Here is an 18,079-nt window from a genome sequence, read left to right as displayed (position 1 = left end):
GGGACAAGTGCTCCAGGGCTGGGCCCACTGCCACTGGACTCATCTACAGACACAGGAGCCCTCCCCGCAGTGGCTCCACGGTCTTGGGGGTCCCCACTATAGATTGCTTTATATCAGTGATGTCCTTCTTAACCATGTGCAAGATCGTGAGAGGAAATGGAGTCCTCACTCTGCTCAGCTTTTAATTGCTCAGCTTAGAGGGCCTCAACTGCCGCCCCCACCGGCCCCCAGTGGAAAAACAAGCCCATCTGCATGTCTCTAAGTTCACATAGAATAGCGAGGGTCTCAGGGTGGACAGCCAGCCTGCCATACGGCCTGCGGAGAGGGTGAGACCTCCGGCCTCTGTGTCCTCACCAGCAGGTTGGGGGACAGGCAGGGGTGAGCCCCTCAGGCCACTGGGCACAGCTCAGCCCTCGGTCTACAGCAGCCACGAGGGCCTCCCATAGCGTCAGGGGCTGAGACCCTAACCTAAAGCTCTGGGACTGGATGAGGGGATGGTCATTTCCACAGTGGCCACAGCTGGCGCTGACCTGTTGGGGAGCACGGGCTGAAGCCTTCCAGGGACGCGGCCCGATCATCTGGGCATTAAAACCTCCAGAGAGAGCCGGCCGTGGTGTCGCTGATTTATTCAAACCCACAGGGTCCGGATGAATCTGGCATCACAGACCCATCCTGACTGCTGTCCTGTCTCTGTTACTCATTTCGCGGCTGTCTTTAAAACCCCTCCGTTTTGTCTTAAATAATACCTGTGAACTCCTGGGTGTGAATGACAAGTTACTTACATGTGTCACTGTCAGAATGAAAGATGCGTCAGGGATGATCCCCCTGGGTGTAGGGAGCCCCCCGGGGTCACGACAGAACTCCAGCCCCTTCCCATTTGAGGACACTGGTGGAATCCCCCACCCCTGCCTGGCTTGGGATGAGGATGACTGCCACGTGGACGGCTGACCCCATCCAGGTAAACGCTGCGTGCCGTGGCACACTGCCCCCCTCGGCCTCCCGGGACTCACCATGAAGATGATAGAGACCAAATTGGTGAAGTAGGCAGGGAACCGGTCTCTCCAGGTCAGCTTCACCTTGTCCGTCTACAACATGAAACAGGGCAGGGTCAGCAGTGGGGACCACCTGGTGGACAGGTGTGGGGTGTGTGTGTGTGTGTGTGCACGCGCACACGTGTGTGTGTGGGGGTGAACAACGTGGACCACAGAAACACGGTTGGAAGAAAACAAAAACCCTGCAGGTGATGAATGAAAGCAAACATCCAGGCTTTATCCCTGATGAAAGGATGCTATGAAATGACAGAAGTAATAGTTGTCTACAAATGTGAGTCTTCTCTGTTATGAGGTGTCATGGCGCTAGAGGCTTTTCTAAATGAGACACTCAGAACCCCCCATCTGGGAGAAGCCTGGCCTCCGTCTCCTTGCTGAAAGTCTCATCTGCACAGCGAGAAGATCTAAGCTGTTTTTTTCCTCCGCCACCCAGACCATAATAGTTATTTTCCTTTGCAGAGCAAGTTGAGACAAGCCACCAGCACTACGAGTTCAAACGCTGCCCGCTGCGTAGCAACGGCGGTCGGTGGGGACACACGGCCCCAAAGGCTCTGGCACGGGGACTGCGGGGTCTGGAGGGACTGAAGTAGATGCTTGTCACTAACCTGGGATGTTTCTAGAATGGGGTGGATCTTTAACGCAAAAAAAAAAAAAAAAAATGCATGGATGAGGTCAAAGAATGCTGGCAGGCCTGACCCCCGAGGCCACGCATTCCAGGGAGGGTGGCATGCATGTTAATGAGACCAGGGACCGCTGGCAGGCAGCTGTGGCAGGCACGATTCACAAGCCCCAGAGACAGCCGAGCTCCCGCCCACGACCCCACGGTGGCCATGCAGAGACACCTCGACACACGTCACAGCCTGAGGGTGCGGAGGAGGGCAAAAGAGCGTGGATGTGGATGTTAACACGATAATACAGCAGTCAAGAGTCGGCTGAGGAAACACAATGAACTTGGGTTCATCTGCACACACTTAAGACGCGCGACGCCCGATGACACGACATGTACCAATTTCACCCCCGCCATGGCGGTCTTAACCCTCTGCCTCCATTTGTTTGTTGGCTCCTCCGGAAGGTGCCGGCGCTTCTGGGGCGGGTGGAGGGAACAAGAGAGCACCGTGGGGTGAGACCGCGGCCCAGGCCCCCGTCGCCCCGTGGGGAAGCCAGCGCCTCCCTGACTGTGCCGGCTGCTGGGGCTGATTCAGACTCTGGGCGTCTTAAACCCATCGGAGACGGCAGAGACCCACATTCTAAAAGAGCGGGTGTGTGCTAAGTCGCTTTAGTTGTGACCACTCTGCGACCCTATGGACTGTAGTCCGCCAGGCTCTTCCGTCCAAGGGCTTCTCCAGGCAAGAACACTGGAGTGGGGTTGCCATGCCCTCCTCCAAGGGATTTTCCCAACCCAGGGATCGAACCCGCATCTCCTGCTTTGGCAGGTGGGTTCTCTACCACTAGTGCCACCTGGGAAGCCCATTCTAAAAGAGAGGCTGCAACGAGGTAACAGAAACAGCCTGGAAGCTTGGCGGGTTCCGCGGGGCCCCCTCGCCAGATGGTGGCCGTAGTTCACGGTGCGTCTTATGCAGACATGGGTTACCCTGTGCATTTGACACCAATATGCAGGAAGTCACACTCCGCAGCCTAACACCCATGAAAGGCGGGAATCTCTTATTTTCCCCCAAACGAATTTGGTGCCATAGCCAGGGGAAAAAATTAAAACCATAAAGTTGGGAGACAGTGAAAGGGTGGAAAAAAATCAAGGGTGTGGCCCCCTGGAGGCCTTCAAGGCCTGAAGTCACCATCGGGGGCTGGTGAAAATGAACCCCAACCTTCACTGCTCTTGTGGTCAAAGAGCTCGGGTCAAAGCCAAGGAGCCAGGTGACGGGGAATCTGGGGGGTGCTCCTGGCACGGCGCAGAGCTCGGGTTTGGGGGAGCCCCTGACTTCAATGGACATGATGCGGGCCACTAAGCCCCTTTTCCCCTAGGAAGGGGTGCAATCCCATCCTCACTCACACCAGGAGGGGCCGCCGTAGAACTGTGAGGTGGGCTGTCTGGGGGTGTGGATGGCACACCTCAGGTGGGGCATGGTGGCCCTCAGCGGGGGGCCTGGGGGCTTCAGAGCAGCAGCACCCATGCCTCTCCCTTTAGGAGGGGAGACGTAGCCTGGGGAGAGGGTGCTGACGGAGCCGTGGGGTCAAAGGCACAGGGCGGCTGCTCCAAAGACAATGGGCACACGGCAGTCAGATATTCCGATGGGTTAAATGAAAGGACAGTCTCCTCATCATGGCGAAGGCTCACGCTTTTGTGGTTATTTCCTCTGCACCCCCAGTCCTGCTTGGACTCTGAGTTCAAGGTCGTGCGCCTGCTTTCTAGCTGCTGGGGAACTGACCTGGACTCTCTCTGTGCTGTGGGAACTGGGGTCTGAGAAGGGGTTCTGCTGCACCCACTTTGCCCACCTCCTATGGGGGGATTGCGGTAACTGGGACCCCTGGCCACGATGTACCAGCAAACTGTCCACGGAACACAATGACAAGAAAAGACAAAGGTCGCTCCCAGAGGCCAAGGAACACTAGGATCTGGAAAGACCACTCTGCCCTTGTTCCCATCCCTGCAAGGACTGACCTTCCAGCCTCAGAGAGAGGTTGACGAGGGCCTGGGGGCAAAAGCCCATGTCATATTAAAGAGCCCATGTCATATTAAAAAAAAACCTCTGATAAAAAAATAACCGAGCATCCCTAGAGGTTTGTGAGAACATGACTGCTGATTTAAATGAGAGGTTCTGGGAAGAAACGAAGGCATTTATTACATATTAAGGAAAGGTGGCGGCCTCAAGAGGATCACAAAAACACTTCTCTTTCTCATTCTTATCCTCTATGCGTGAGGCAAGGGACTGGCCATCCACTCAGGGGCCCTGTTGGGGCAAACACTTCCATTCATCATTCAATGCAGAGCATGAAGGTTGGACATGACCACCCAGAGCAAGAAAAGCTGCAAAACCACTTGGCTTTCTTGATGCTGAGGTGTTGGCTGAAGTTTGAGATCACCCTCAGGACAGAAGGGGGAGGTTGACCTCTGGCAGGGTGTGACAAATCTCCCCTGAAACCCCGCTTGTTTTTTATAAATAAAATTTTATTGGAACACGGCCAGACACGTTTGTTCACCTGCTGTCTGTGGTTGTTTTCGCCCTACAGTGACAGAGGCGCTGTGACAGAGGGCTGGAGGGTGGAGAGCATTTACTCTCTGCCCCTGTCTGGGGCCCCCCTCCATCTGCACAGCATGTGCTGACCCCGGGCCTGTGAGGTTGATGGGCATGCAGAGTTTGACTGCTGGGAAAGCCAACTGGCAGCGGCCACCGTACCTCTTTGTTTCTGGATTCTTTCCTAAGAGACTTCTCCAGAACTCGGGCTTCATATTCGGCTCTGGGATGGTCCTGTGAAAGAAACCAAGTCAGCAAGGAGTCTCGTCAACTGCGAGTCTGAGACCCTTAATAGGAGCACCTGTGGCAAATTCACCCCGGCGCTCCCTCAGGGTACCCGTTGGGGCCAGTTCCTAGCTGGCTGTTTGTACCATTTCCCACTCAGAGCTCACTGCATGAGGTTCATCCAGGATGCTCCCCCTTGTTGGGAAGCCCAGCCCACTGGGAAGGCCACTGAGTCAGGCTCCGTGGTCCTGGAGGTGGGTCAGTCTGTGCCGGGTTGCAGCCTGTCCTGCAGCCCACTCTGAACAACCAGCCATGAACTGGCCCCTGGTGACATCCCATCAGGAGCCGCGGGGTCGGAAGAGATGGCTGTTAAGTGTCAGCAAGCGCGGGCAGACCAGAGGGGCCGGGCCTCAGGGGAGCCCAGAGCAGGTCAGCGAAGGGCACTGGAATAGAAGAACGGGGGTTAAGAGAGGCCCGGAAGTGGGGGAGGAAGCATAGACCCCTGCCCGCCATGTAAGAGGTGTGGGGAACCGCTCAGCAGAAACAGACAGAGCAGGTGTGCCAGAAGGTCCCTCTCCCAGGAGACAGACGAGTGACAAAAAATTTCAAACCTTGACAGCCTCCTTCCGGGAACCAGAAATGTAAAACAAAAACAAAAAGATTTTATTACTTGTGTGTGTTTGTTTGTTTTTTAAAGAAAAAGTCCTCTTAGAGGTGATATTCTTTAAAAAGTGGGGTGAAGGCAGATGGACACGGGTAGACAAGGAGGGCTTGCCAAAGACTGATGCTACCCTAGGGTGACTGAGTGTGTTGCTGTTTCTGCGGGTGGAGTGTTCTGGGCGACTCCTGATAGGGTGCTGGGCTGAACTGTCTTAGGTTCAGGGGAGGAGACTCAGGCCAGACGGCTGGGCACAGGCTTCCTTCTGCTCTGAGAGCCGACACCTGGGGCTCACGTCATGGAGGGGCTAGCCCTCTGACTTAGGTGACCAGCCCAGAAGAGGCCCTGCCCAGCGTGGGGGCTCACTCTTGGGGGTCTCATTCAGGCCCCCGGGCCCACGTCTGGTGCTCCGATCACTACCCCACTACCTCGTGCCTGAGCATCAGGGTGAAGATTTCACGGGGCAGGTTCTCAACAGGTTGAACTGTACCAGCCCCAAGGACATCATGAAAAGGACATTCTCAATCTCTTCCAAGTTAGTAAGATGACACGAACCCTATTTGAATCTATTAAATCTGCTCCGGCAGACAGCTGACCCAGGGCCCACCATGGGGGATGGAACACCCGTCCCATGCCTCTCTCTGCACCTAAGGAGACACGTGTTTGGTTGCATCAGCCTTGGTCCTGCCATTTGTGAAACAGGATGATGAGACCCGCTGCGGGAAGAGGTTGAACCTGGAGGCGGGAGATCAGTTGGGGGCACTCACAGTTGCCGGACCCTGCTCAAAGAGCTTTGTATCTGCTGACCTATTGAGACCCCCTCAAACTCCACTCTTCTACTCCTATTTGAGAGGTGAGGACATGAGGCACAGAGAGGTTGAGCAACTTGCCCCAGGTCACACAGCAAGGGCAATGCTGAAACAGGACAACCTGGTCCTGGAGGTCGTCTTGGCACCACGAAGTTGGTGCCTCTTCCAGCAAACTAGTGCCCTTGTCTGTCGACAGTACAGTCAGCTCAGAACCCACACAGCTACACATCTGACTGAAGAGTGACCCATCAACTCAGTCCTGGAGGTAGCACGTGTGTTGGGACACATAATAATGAGTGAAGTCGCTCAGGCATGTCCGACTCTTTGCAACTCCATGGACTGTAGCCTGTCAGGCTCCTCCGTCCACGGGATTTTCCTGGCAAGGATACTGGAGTGGGTTGACATTGCCTTCTACAGGGGATCTTCCCGACCCAGGAATCGAACCGGGGTTTCCCACCCTGCAGACTCTCCACCATCTGAGCCACCAGGGAGGCCTAACATATAATAGGGATATATTAATATATAATATAATAATAGGGATATGTAAAAGGATGATGAAAGAGGCTTTCACATTACAATGAAAATGCATGAGTGGTTTCTCTTTAAAAGAGCTGAGCAAAAGATTCCATAACACAAAGCCGCGGTCAGCAAGGCCAAACCTAACGGCTCTCCTGTTCGGGGGATCTTGTTCCTTTTCATTCCCCCTCATCCCACAGGCATTCTGCTGGAGCTGGTAGTTCAGGATGGGGCAGTAGCAAAGCGTCTCCTGAGCAACCCCGGGGAAGCGGTTCACCCACCATCTCAGGGGCTGTTCAACTCAGAATGGCCCTCTTCTGGCGCACAAAGATGCCCGGCACATGGCTTCCCTTTGTTAGTGAAGGGTCAGCCCCACATCTCGGCCAAGCCTGACTGCAGGCTGACAGCTGGCTCTGGGGATCGCAGGTTTGGCACCCAGGGTGAAGGCTCATGGCCACCTCTGGGGACTCGACCTTGTGGGTGGTGGCCATCCCCTCCCCCGACCCGTGGTGCGGCCCCCAGACTGAATGAGATCAGTGTGGTGAGCCTTGGCCTGCGTCCCTGACCACATTTCTGGGTGGTGTGTCCATGTGAGCAAGGAGATTTAAAACACTAGAGCGGACACTGAGCAGTCACCCTGGCAACCGCGGGGGATTGAGACATCGGGGACACGAACTGAGAAACAGGCAGGGAGCAGCCTCGCCTGGCCCTTACGACCTAGTGAGTCCCCCACAAAAGGAACGGGGTGGGGATGGGAGAGGACATAGGGGGCGCAGCTGCTAAGCCCACTCACCTCCTCCTCCTCAAAGCCTGTGAGGTCCCAGCGGTAATTGAGCCGCATCTGTTTCCGCTTCCAGTGCTCCATGAAGGTGGCGGCTGAGGTCAGAGAGAACCAGGCGGTTAGGGGCTCAGAAGCCCCACGACACCAGGTGACATGAAAGCATTCTCCTCTCCTGCACCATTTGGAGAGTGAGGGCAACAAGTGTTGGACCAATATTAAACTGTTCAGTTCTCCCACTGACTCTGAAAGGCAGGGATGGTCTATCGTTCATTTTACAGATGAAAAAAACGGAGGTACAGGGCCCCTGAGCCCTGGGCAAGGTTACCCAGCCAGCCGGTGAGGGGCCTGGGCAGGAGGTCCCAGAACTTGTGTTAACCATTCCGCTCCATCGATCTTCGGGACCCCGTCACAGGAGGGGGTCCTGAGATCAGAAAGAGTGAAGGGTGAGCCAAGGCCACTCACTCAAGCTTCAAACTCCTACAAGTGTTCTGCCTGCTGAACTGTGTTCCTAGGTGCTATGTCCTGCTTCGTATTCCCAACAGAGTAAGCACAGTTCAAATGCCACCTCCTCCAGGAAGGCTCCCATCAATCCCCTCAGTGTCAGGAAAAAACCAACTCCTCCTGGAACCTTTCATGCTCATAGGGCCCATGCTACCTTCCATTATAGTCCCTGTCCCATGTCCTGTGGCCTCTCTGGGGTGTGGGGGCGGGGATGGGGTCTTGTCCTCTGGGTCTTCCAAGGAAAGCCCAGTGTCTGGCACAAACAAATGCCTTGAGGGAGCTCATTGAGTGCATAAAGGGCTTTTAAGAGCACACACTTGCAAATGGGGACACCACTGACTGAATCATTCATCATTAATGCTTCCATCCAACACAGGAAAGTCAGCAGAGTCTGGGTGTTGGAGGAATGATACAAGGGACCATAAAGGTAACCAGAGCTCTGGATTCCTGAGCTGTTATGTGGTAGGCACTGTTCAAAGAGCTAACACATGAAGTATTCAGTTCAGTTCAGTTTAGTCACTCAGTCGTGTCTGACTCTTTGCGACCCCATGGACTGCAGCATGCCAGGCTTCCCTGTCCTTCACCATCTCCCAGAGTTTGCTCAAATTCACGTCTAATGAGTCGATGATGCCATCCAACTGTCTTGGCATTAATCTCATTTACATCTCACAGTGATCTTTGGAGGGAGGTGCTATAATGTACCGCCTTTTACAGATGAGGAAACTGAAGCTAAGAGAAATTAAATGACCTGTATGATGAATGGTGGTGTCAAGACAGAAATGTAGCGAGAACTTCAGTGCAAATTCCCCGGTGTCATTCTTCACTAGGAAAGAATGCAGGCTTTGGACCTGGCAAAAAATGGGCCTGAATCTGACTCATTTCCTGGTTCAGAGAACATGCCCACCCATTAAGGTGAGGCGAGAACAGTTTTGCATGTATCTGCACATAATGGGTCCACTCAAGTATCAGCTACCACCCCAGCCAGGTCCAGCCAGGAGACAGGAACCTCTTAGGTCTTTTGGACTGGGGTAATTTCATCCTGGTACTTGGCCAGATAGACAGTGGAAGAGCTGAGACAACAAGCAGGGGATGGTGAGACCACCCAGAGGTTAGCAACTGCAGGAAGCTGCTCCCAATTTAGGGGTGGCGGGACAATGGGAGCTGGTGTTACCAGGGCCAGACACTGGGGCTGCCCAGAGGAAGCTAGGATCATGGAGGGAGGGGCTTTCCAGTGGGAGTTAGAGCCACGCAGGGAAGGCAAAGCGTCTGCCAAAGATGTTCCTGGAAGCACGGAGAGACGGGGCCTCTCATTGGCCGACAGCCTTCCAGGAAACGGGACAGCAAAGGAGCCTGGGAAATGTAGTTCTCTGAGACACACGTGCACTCTCAGCAGAGGCATCATGGTGGCGGGGACTCCAGGAGGAAGCACGTGGCCGGTGGGGCAGGCCTGTCAGCAGCCTCCCGAGAAGGAAGGTGTGAGGATGTTTCCTTGCGCCTCTCGGTGTGCCCTTGGCTCACTGAGGCAGAAGGCCCTCGTAGGAGTCCATTCCCAAACCCCCACTGGTTCTGGAAGGCCTGCCTCTCCTTCACTGTGTTTTGACAGCTGTGTCTCTCTGGCTTCTGCCTGAACATGGCAAGGCCTGTTTGTGACCTCGGGCTGAGTCGGGGAGGAGGGCTGGCTCTGTGCTCAGCGGGGAGCTGGCCCGGTTACATCCCTTGTCCCCACCCTCCCGCATGCCTCCCTGTTCCCAGGCTCACTGACCCACACCTCTGCCTCCTAGACCTCCACACCTTCCACTCACCAGCCTGCAGTGTGGTAAGCCCTACCTTTTAATGAGGACTCAGCCTACACCATGCTCCATGCTAGTGACTTACTAACATCAAGAACCCTCAAAACAATGTGATGCACTAGAGAATGATTTCCACTCATACCTTTACACGTGAGGACAGAGGCTCAGAGGATTGTATGCTCTGCCCACGGTCGACTGCAGGATAATAGCAGGAGTGGGATTTGAACTGACTTCTACTTGACACCAGAGTCTACACTTAACCATGATATTGACTGACCTTCTGCATAGATATTTAATGTTCTTTAAAGGAGTAACAATTGTAGTTGTAGTAAGTCTGATGGTTACATCAAAAGTTGTATTGCCATTTTATGGATGAGGAGATGAAGGCACAGACAGTAATTTGCCCAAGGTCTTACAGTTAGGCAGCTGGTATGAAACCCAGGCATTCTTGCTAGAATGTTACTGTTAAATGTCTTAAGATAGATACAAAGGCTCTCTCCCAGGAGTATTTGTAGTTTGACCAGGACTAAGGCTGGACCTGAGGTCACAACCTGGTGGCCAAGGAGATGGTGCATGGACAAGGCTTGTTGGCCTCAGCTATGTTTAAGAAATGCAGACATTTTATACTAATCATGAGCTTCCCATTTCTCCTTTAAAAGTCTGAAGTCTCCTTAGCCAAGGTTTGGGCATGCCTTCTCCTCTGGGCAACAGCCCGCACCAAGCCCCATTGCCTCGGCGGGCTCCGTGGTGCAGAGTTTGTCACACTTGTGCTTTGAGCAAAGGGGCGGGGCTGTGATGTTCAGGCTTGGCCAGCAGCATGGGCAAGGGGAAGGCTCACACCAAGCTGGCGGCAGTCCCGAGATCTCAGTTCAGAATCAGGCATGGCGAGCAGTGTGAAAAACCACCTGCTACTGGGTTAGATCTGATAGACAGAGTGCCTGAAGAACTATGGATGGAGGTTCGTGACATTGTACAGGAGGCAGAGATCAAGACCATCTCCAAGAAAAAGAAATGCAAAAAGGCAAAATGGCTGTCTGAGGAGGCCTTACAAATAGCTATGAAAAGAAGACAAGCAAAAGACAAAGGAGAAAAGGAAAGATATACCCATTTGAATGCAGAGTTCCAAAGAATAGCAAGGAGAGATAAGAAAGCCTTCCTCAGTGATCAATGCAAAGAAATAGAGGAAAATAATAGAATGGGAAAGACTAGAGATCTCTTCAAGAAAATTACAGATACCAAGGGAACATTTCATGCAAAGTTGGGCTCAATTAAGGACAGAAATGGTATGGACCTAACAGAAGCAGAAGATATTAAGAAGAGGTGGCAAGAATACACAGAAGAACAATATAAAAAAGATCTTCACGACCTAGATAATCATGATGGTGTGATTACTCATGTAGAGCCAGATATCCTGGAATGTGAAGTCAAGTGGGCCTTAGGAAGCATCACTATGAACAAAGCTAGTGGAGGTGATGGAATTCCAGTTGAGCTATTTCAAATCCTAAAAGATGATGCTGTGAAAGTGCTATACTCAATATGCCAGCAAATTTGAAAAGTTCAGCAGTGGCCACAGGACTGGAAAAGGTGTTTCATTCCAATCCCAAAGAAAGGCAATACCAAAGAATGCTCAAACTACTGCCCAATTGCACTCATCTCACATGCTAGTAAAGTAATACTCAAAATTCTTCAAGCCAGACTTGAACAGTACATGAACCATGAACTTCCAGATGTTTAAGTTGGATTTAGAAAAGGCAGAGTAACCAGAGTTTAAATTGCCAACATCTGTTGTATCATTGAAAAAGCAAGAGAGTTCCAGAAAAACATCTACTTCTGCTTTACTGACTATGCCAAAGCCTTTGACTGTGTGGATCACAAAAAACTCGAAAATTCTTAAAGGGATGGGAATATCAGACCACCTGACCTGCCTCTTGAGAAATTTGTATACAGGTCAGGAGGCAACAGTTAGAACTGTACATGGAACAACAGACTGGTTTCAAATTGGAAAAGGAGTACGTCAAGACTGTATATTGTCACCCTGCTTATTTAACTTCTATGCAGAGTACATCATGAAAAACGCTGGGCTGGATGAAGCACAAGTTGGAATCAAGATTGCAGGGAGAAATATCAATTACTTCAGATATGCAGATGACACCACCCTTATGGCAGAAAGTGAAGAACTAAAGGGCCTCTTGATGAAAGTGAAAGAGGAGAGTGAAAAAGTTGTCTTAAAACTCAGCATTCAGAAAATTAAGATGATGGCATCTGGTCCTATCACTTCATGGCAAATACATGGGGAAGCGGTGGAAACAGTGCCAGACTTTATTTTTTGGGCTCCAAAATCACTGTGTATGGTGGCTGCAGCCAGGAAATTAAAAGACACTTGCTTCCTGGAAGAAAAATTATGACCCTAGACAGCATATTAAAAAGCAGAGACATTACTTTGCCAACAAAGGTCCATCTAGTCAAGGCTGTGGTTTTTCCAGTAGTCATGTATGAATGTGAGAGTTGGACTATAAAGAAAGCTCAGCGCCAAAGAATTGATGCTTTTGAACTGTGGTGTTGGAGAAGACTCTTGAGAGTCCCTTGGACTGCAAGGACCTCCAACCAATCCATCCTAGAGGAAATCAGTCCTGGGTGTTCATTGGAAGGATTGATGCTGAAACTGAAACTCCAGTACTTTGGCCACCTGATGTGAAGAGCTGACTCATTTGAAAAGACCCTGATGTTGGGAAAGATTGAAGGCAGGAGGAGAAGGGGATGACAGAGGATGAGAGAGTTGGATGGCATCACTGACTCAATGGACATGAGTTTGAGTAAACTTTGGGAGTTGGTGATGGATGGGGAGGCCTGGTGTGCTGCAGTCCATGGGATCTCAAAGAGCTGGATGTGACTGAGTGACTGAACTGGGCTGGGCTGGGCTGGGCAGAGGCGGGAAGGAGAGCCCTGCCTTTGCAGCTGTGTCCCTGCATCCCTCTCTCACTACAGCAGCTGTGTGGACACCTGTGGGTCCTGCTGAATTCCCGTCCCTTCCTTTCGAGGGGCCCAATGATGCTTCTCCTACATCACACAGACGTAACTTGATGTCTGTGTCTGGTGCTGGGTGCGCTGGGGGACTTCCTTGCATCCAGCCTGCGAGCCCTTTGCACAGATGGGCAAACTGAGCCCCCGAGGAGTCAGGCGATTGGTTAATACACAGCAGAAACCTGGGTCTAGGACGTCTCCCCGCAAGATCGGCAGGGATGAGGGGCGTGGCTTCCCACCCACATGAGCACAAGCCATGTGCCAAACGTGGTCAAGGATACTAAAGACAAGAAGTGAGGCCCTCGACCCCAGGAGCCACACAAAGGGGCCGAGGAGACAAGTGCCCTTCCCTAAATCCAAGCCCAGAAGGCAGTGCCACAGAAAAGACAAGCAGTGAAGAGCGAACCCAGGCCAGGGCGCAAGCGGGTGGCTGAGTTTCTTCCTTCAAACATGTTTTAATGAGAAGCATTAGGTAAAACACATGCTTGTAGAGGAGCCCAGAGGTGGCAGGTGAGTGACGGACCCTGGATCTACCCTGGGTAGAAGCAGGTGTGGGCTTGGCCCAGGACCGCCCCCCACCCGCCGGCCTCAGTCTCCGCGTGTGTACCATGGGCTTGATAACAGTGCCCGCTGTGGGGCCTCGGGTGGGGCATCTGCGTGCTGGGGGCTGGACAGGGGAGCGGCCCTACGGCCCAGCTCACCTGCAGGATCTCACCACCTTTCATTAAGATGCTGACACAGGGTTGGTCCTGTATATACAAAGCATCCAGACTATTTACAGACACATCCGTCACAGAGGCAGAAAGCAGACTGGTGGCTGTCAGGGGTGGGGGCAAGGGGAGGAGGACAGACTGCTCAATGGGCACTGGCTGTCCACCTGGGGGGCTGCTGGTGAGGATGGCTTGGTGTGGGGAGGGTGCTAAATGCCGCTGCACAGTGCACTTAAGCAGTTAATTTACATCCTGCGAACTTCACCTCAGTTAAAAAACAGAACACAGAACGAGGGGTACAGATCCTGCTTATATGTTTAAATTCCCTGCCATACGCTGGGGCTGCAGAGAAAATGGACCAGAAAGACACACCCGCCTGGTCACAAGGGGTGGGGGCAAGCTGTCCATTTCCTCCAGGGGTTCTCAGGCTGTGGGCTGTATTAGAACCCCCACGGCAGGGGCCTACTGAAGTACAGACTCCGGGCACCACGCTGACCCAGTTTGCAGTCTGTGCGAGCTCTGTGGCTGGCCCAGTGCACACGCGTCTGCACGCAGTGACCGACCCACCCTCTGCCCTTCCTTCCATCCACCTCTCTGCCCGTCAGGTGAGCTGACAGTCCGCGCTCCAGCCACCCCCGGTCTCTGGTTCGGCTCTTCTCCCAGGCCGCATCCCATCCCATCTCCCCTGGGCCCTGCTTGAACTGTCCAAGCTGCCTTCACTCCAACGCCTAGCCCTAATTCCCCAGTTTCTGGGCGCCTCCTCGGCTGGCTGCTGGCCTCTCTTTCTGAGACCTTCCTCCCCTGAAGCATGGCTACTGACGCATGGCACGATCTTGGACATGTCATTAAATGCTCCTGGTTCCACCCTCCCACTGTCTTTTTTTTTTTGTAGGATATTTCTTCTTTTTCTTTGGCTGTGCCATGTGGCATGTGGAATCTAGTTCCCCCACCAGGGATTGAACCCACACCGCCTGCAGTGGCAGCCCAGTTTTAACCACTGGACCACTAGGGAAGTCCCCTACCCATTGTTTTCTGTTGGAACATCAAGGCTGCTCAAGCTGCCGTGGGAATCTCAGAGGCCATGGAGGGAAGGCTCTGGTCAAGGCTGAGTGCTTCTGCAGTCGCCCAGAGAACGGTCCCGTTTCCCCTGTGAGGCCCAAGCTCTTTGTGGGCCAGGGGGGTCTCAACTCCTGAACCTGGACCAGGCACTCCTGAGCCACGAGGGTGCCGGGGCAGGCAGGGCGCACCCTTCTTAAAGTGCAGTCCCCGAGAGCAGAGAACAGCTTCACCAATCTCTGGCTCCTGACAGTGCACGTTCTCCACACGTGGAGAGCAGGGATGGGTCTCCTCAGGCTGCAGGGACCAGGCAATGGTGTGAACCTGCCTGTCAGCCCTCAGGGGAGCTGAAGCTCCAGTCCGCACAAAGGCCCTGACCCTTCATGGTCTCACTGACTCTACTTATTTATCCCCTGAACAAGTGTCCGCTCACGAACCCGCTGCTGGCCTTTGAATTCTAGCAGAGATAAAGTCTCTCTCTGTCCCTGCCCCACTTGGGTGACTCAGCCGGTGACCTGCCAACTGCATTCAGAGCCTTGGGCGCGCAGACCCTGGGAGGAGTTTCAACCACACCTGTCATTCCACTGACGCTGGGACCATCTCTCTATAGCGCCTTGCAGCCGGGCTCAAATCCAATAACCCCCTTTGTTCTGCCTGGAACTGACAAGCCTTGAAAACCCCATTATTATGCTATAATTTCAGAAAATTGATCCTGGTGTGAACAGCTAAATGGAGCTCAAAGTTGCTTCGTCTTGACACCTTACTAGAGGTTTTGACATGCTATAAATCCCAGGCAGTGAAGGGCTCAGCCAAAGTGCAGGGTTCCAGGACCAGCGGGTCGCCCCCTCGAGCAAGCCAGACCCCATGGAAACAGTGGCCACAGCGACTCCTGGGCGCTGACCCAGCCCTGCTAAGGGCAGAAACAGGTTTGGGGTTGCTCTCTGTCACGGAGTGAGAAGAAATGTTCACAGCTGGAGGACAGGAAAAGAAAGGACACAGTGGGAGAAGAAACACCAGTGGGAAAATGATCCTTTAGAGGGTAATGAACAAGTAATTGAATAAGGGATTTAAAAAAAATCCTACTCAACAATGGCAAGCTTGCTGCTAATTACACTTGACAGCAAGTGTGAAAGGACTGGGGACAGAGGGACTGTGTCTCCTCCACCCTGCGGGCAGGGGCGGGGAGTCAGCGGGCACCTCTCAGCCCAGCAGGCCCTTTCCTGTTGATTCTGTCTTGATTTATAATAAGCTCCTCTTTCCCTAAGTGCTTCCTGGGAGCGGTTTGGCTTTTTTGCTTCCCCCCACCCACCCCCAAAACGGGAACATGTAGACTGAACTTGCCCTTGACAGACAGGCACCTTTGTGGTTTCACACAGCGGAAGTGGAGCTGGAGGAAGGGGGGTAGACGGTGGAAGCACAGACACCCCCATTTCCCTGTATCTTGGATAGAGGAGGATGCAGCCGTCTGTGTTTATCCCAAGGACAGGGCTGCTGGTGAGGGCTGGCCAGCACCTTTGAGGGTGTGAGGTGGTACCGCTTTGCGCACAGTACATGCTCAATAAACTAGCATGGCATGAGCAAGCTGGCTTCATGGAGAGAGTGCACAAAATCCAACCAGCTCCTTGCCATGCTGGTGGGCTGAGCAGCATTGCTGCCTGCCTGCCCCTCACCACTGGCTCGTGGTAAATCTCTGCTTCCCCAGGAGGGCATGGAAGAGGCATGGAAGATGTTTGGATAGAGAGGTGAGACCATGGCACTAGCTTGGGCTACGGAGGCAGGCGGGCCAGGGCACGGATCTGTCGTGTCTGTTACGAATCTGTTAGCTGTGTGATTTTGGGCGAGTCACTTAACCTCTCTGTGCTCCCATGTCCTCATCAGAGAATAACAGGGTTTCTCTCCAGGGCTGTTGTGGGGACCAGTGAACTCAGTGTGAACCTCTGGAGAGGGAAGGGAGCTTGTCTGCCTGGAGGGAAGCTAGTCACCTGGAGAGAAAGAATTTAAGGTCATCCTGCTGGAAATAAGGGCACACAGCCACAGCTGGTTAGTACCACTGGCAATGGGAGTGGAGCCCAGGGGTCACATATATGAGACTGGGGAGCCAGATTGCTGGGGTTCAAGGTCTTGCCTCTTCCCCTTAAAAATTTTTTTTGGTCATGCTGCACCACACGGCAAGTGGGATCCTAGTTCCCAACCACGGATTGGACCTGTGCTCCCATGCTGGAAGCAGAGTCTTAACCACTGGACTGCGAGAGAAGGCCCTTGCCTCTGCCTCTTGCTAGCTTGTGTCCCCCTGGGAAAGTTGCATCAATGGTTTACCTGCTAAATGAAGGAGCAGAGTCTGCTTTCCTCTAAGAGTCACTGGGAGAATGAATGAGTCTCCATACATGAGAGGCTCAGAACAGTGCCCGACACACAGTAGTACCAGCCAGCTGAAGCCAGTGTTCTTTTCTGAAGGAGATGAAGGGACACAGTTCACAGAGGCCCCCCAGGCACGAGGTGAGAGGTTAGATCTGAGCTCCAGTCTCACAGGGTCTATCTACGCTGTTCTCACATTTCCAAAAAGCAAGCGGTCACCAATTGGCTGTAACAGCTAGCACAACGTGACAAGTAGCACCAGGCCCAGCCCTAAGACATCACAAGCCCTAAGACTCATGTGACATTCCCAACCGCTCCCTGAGGTGGGTTGGATTACTAGCTCCATTTTACAAATGGAGAACCCGGGGCTCAGAGAGGTGAAGCAACCTGCCTGAGGTCACATAGCTGTTAGGCGACAGAACTGAGATTCGAACCCGAGTCCGGCCCAGTGGCTGGCGCTGTTACCCAGTGATGAGCCATCCTGGCACACAGCCAACCTAGCTGGGCGTTGAGTTGGACCAAACCACCCAGCCCGCAGCTGTGAAGCTGGGCTCCATTGTGGGCCTGCTGCAGGGTCAGCCGCCCCATCCTGGAGCGGGGGAACTGGGAGATTTCGTGCTCAGCTAGGAGGTTCTCCAGCCTCAGCTCAGGCTCAGTGGAGCCCCACTTTCCTCATCTGTTAAATGGAGACAACTTCTCAGCTGCCGGGATGTAGTGGAATGAAGGACAAGGAGCATCAGGCACCATGTCAGACACAGACACATCAGCTCACTGACTGATGGCCATCAATCCTACATTTATAGTCAGACTGATCCCAGAATTAAACATCAGAACTAGGGTGTGGGGCCAGGAATATTCTATTAAGCCACCTTGAGCCACACACAGACGTCACTTCCCCATGTTCTGCAGCAGACTTGCAAGGAGTCCTCCAACCTCAGCTTGATTGCTTCCTAGAACGAGGTGCTCACCACCTGTCAACCCAGCCTGGTCCAGCACTCTCTGTTGGAAATCTCTCCCTTGCACTGAGTTGGTGACCTGTGACTCTCATTCTCGGTCTTGTTGGGAGGACCATCTTGCATCATGATGACTAAGTTCACGGTGAAGCTATGCTTGGAGTTCCCCAGAGCCTGGGGGAGGGGTGGTTCTGCTATGAGCCTGGGAGAGGGACGGTTCTGGTATCTCTATTACCTGAGTGTCCACGGGCTACAGGCCACTGCTGAGCCAGTGAGGGAGGGACAAATCTCATTCTAGCCTCCTCCCAAACAACCAGGGCACTGACTAACGGGGTCTTCTCAGGCTCAGGGTGACCACACAGGAAGGCGCTCTGAGGACCACACTCGTCCTGTGGGTGCAGCACCCAGCCGTTCTCGGCAGGTGACAGGGAAGGTGTGTGACACGCCCGGATTCACTGAGACGT

The 18,079-nt window shown here is 53.3% G+C and overlaps 1 protein-coding gene across 1 annotated transcript in view; it reads right to left on the bottom strand.

Moving 5' to 3' along the window:
- The window catches only part of ANO1 (anoctamin 1), a 169,761-nt gene that overhangs the window by 26,418 nt on the left and 125,264 nt on the right, over positions 1-18,079 (bottom strand). Inside the window, exons 14-18 of the mRNA XM_065937963.1 lie at positions 7,242-7,324; positions 5,077-5,088; positions 4,403-4,474; positions 2,056-2,133; positions 1,011-1,085 (exon numbers count right to left, since the gene is read on the bottom strand). Of these exons, the coding sequence (XP_065794035.1) occupies positions 1,011-1,085; positions 2,056-2,133; positions 4,403-4,474; positions 5,077-5,088; positions 7,242-7,324 (320 nt within the window). The remainder of the gene's footprint in view (positions 1-1,010; positions 1,086-2,055; positions 2,134-4,402; positions 4,475-5,076; positions 5,089-7,241; positions 7,325-18,079) is intronic.

The sequence above is a fragment of the Muntiacus reevesi genome, chromosome 5 (genome assembly GCF_963930625.1).
Source record: "Muntiacus reevesi chromosome 5, mMunRee1.1, whole genome shotgun sequence".
Lineage (NCBI taxonomy): Eukaryota > Metazoa > Chordata > Mammalia > Artiodactyla > Cervidae > Muntiacus > Muntiacus reevesi.
Note: the sequence above shows the minus strand (reverse complement) of the source record. Positions and strands in the feature narration are given on the sequence as shown.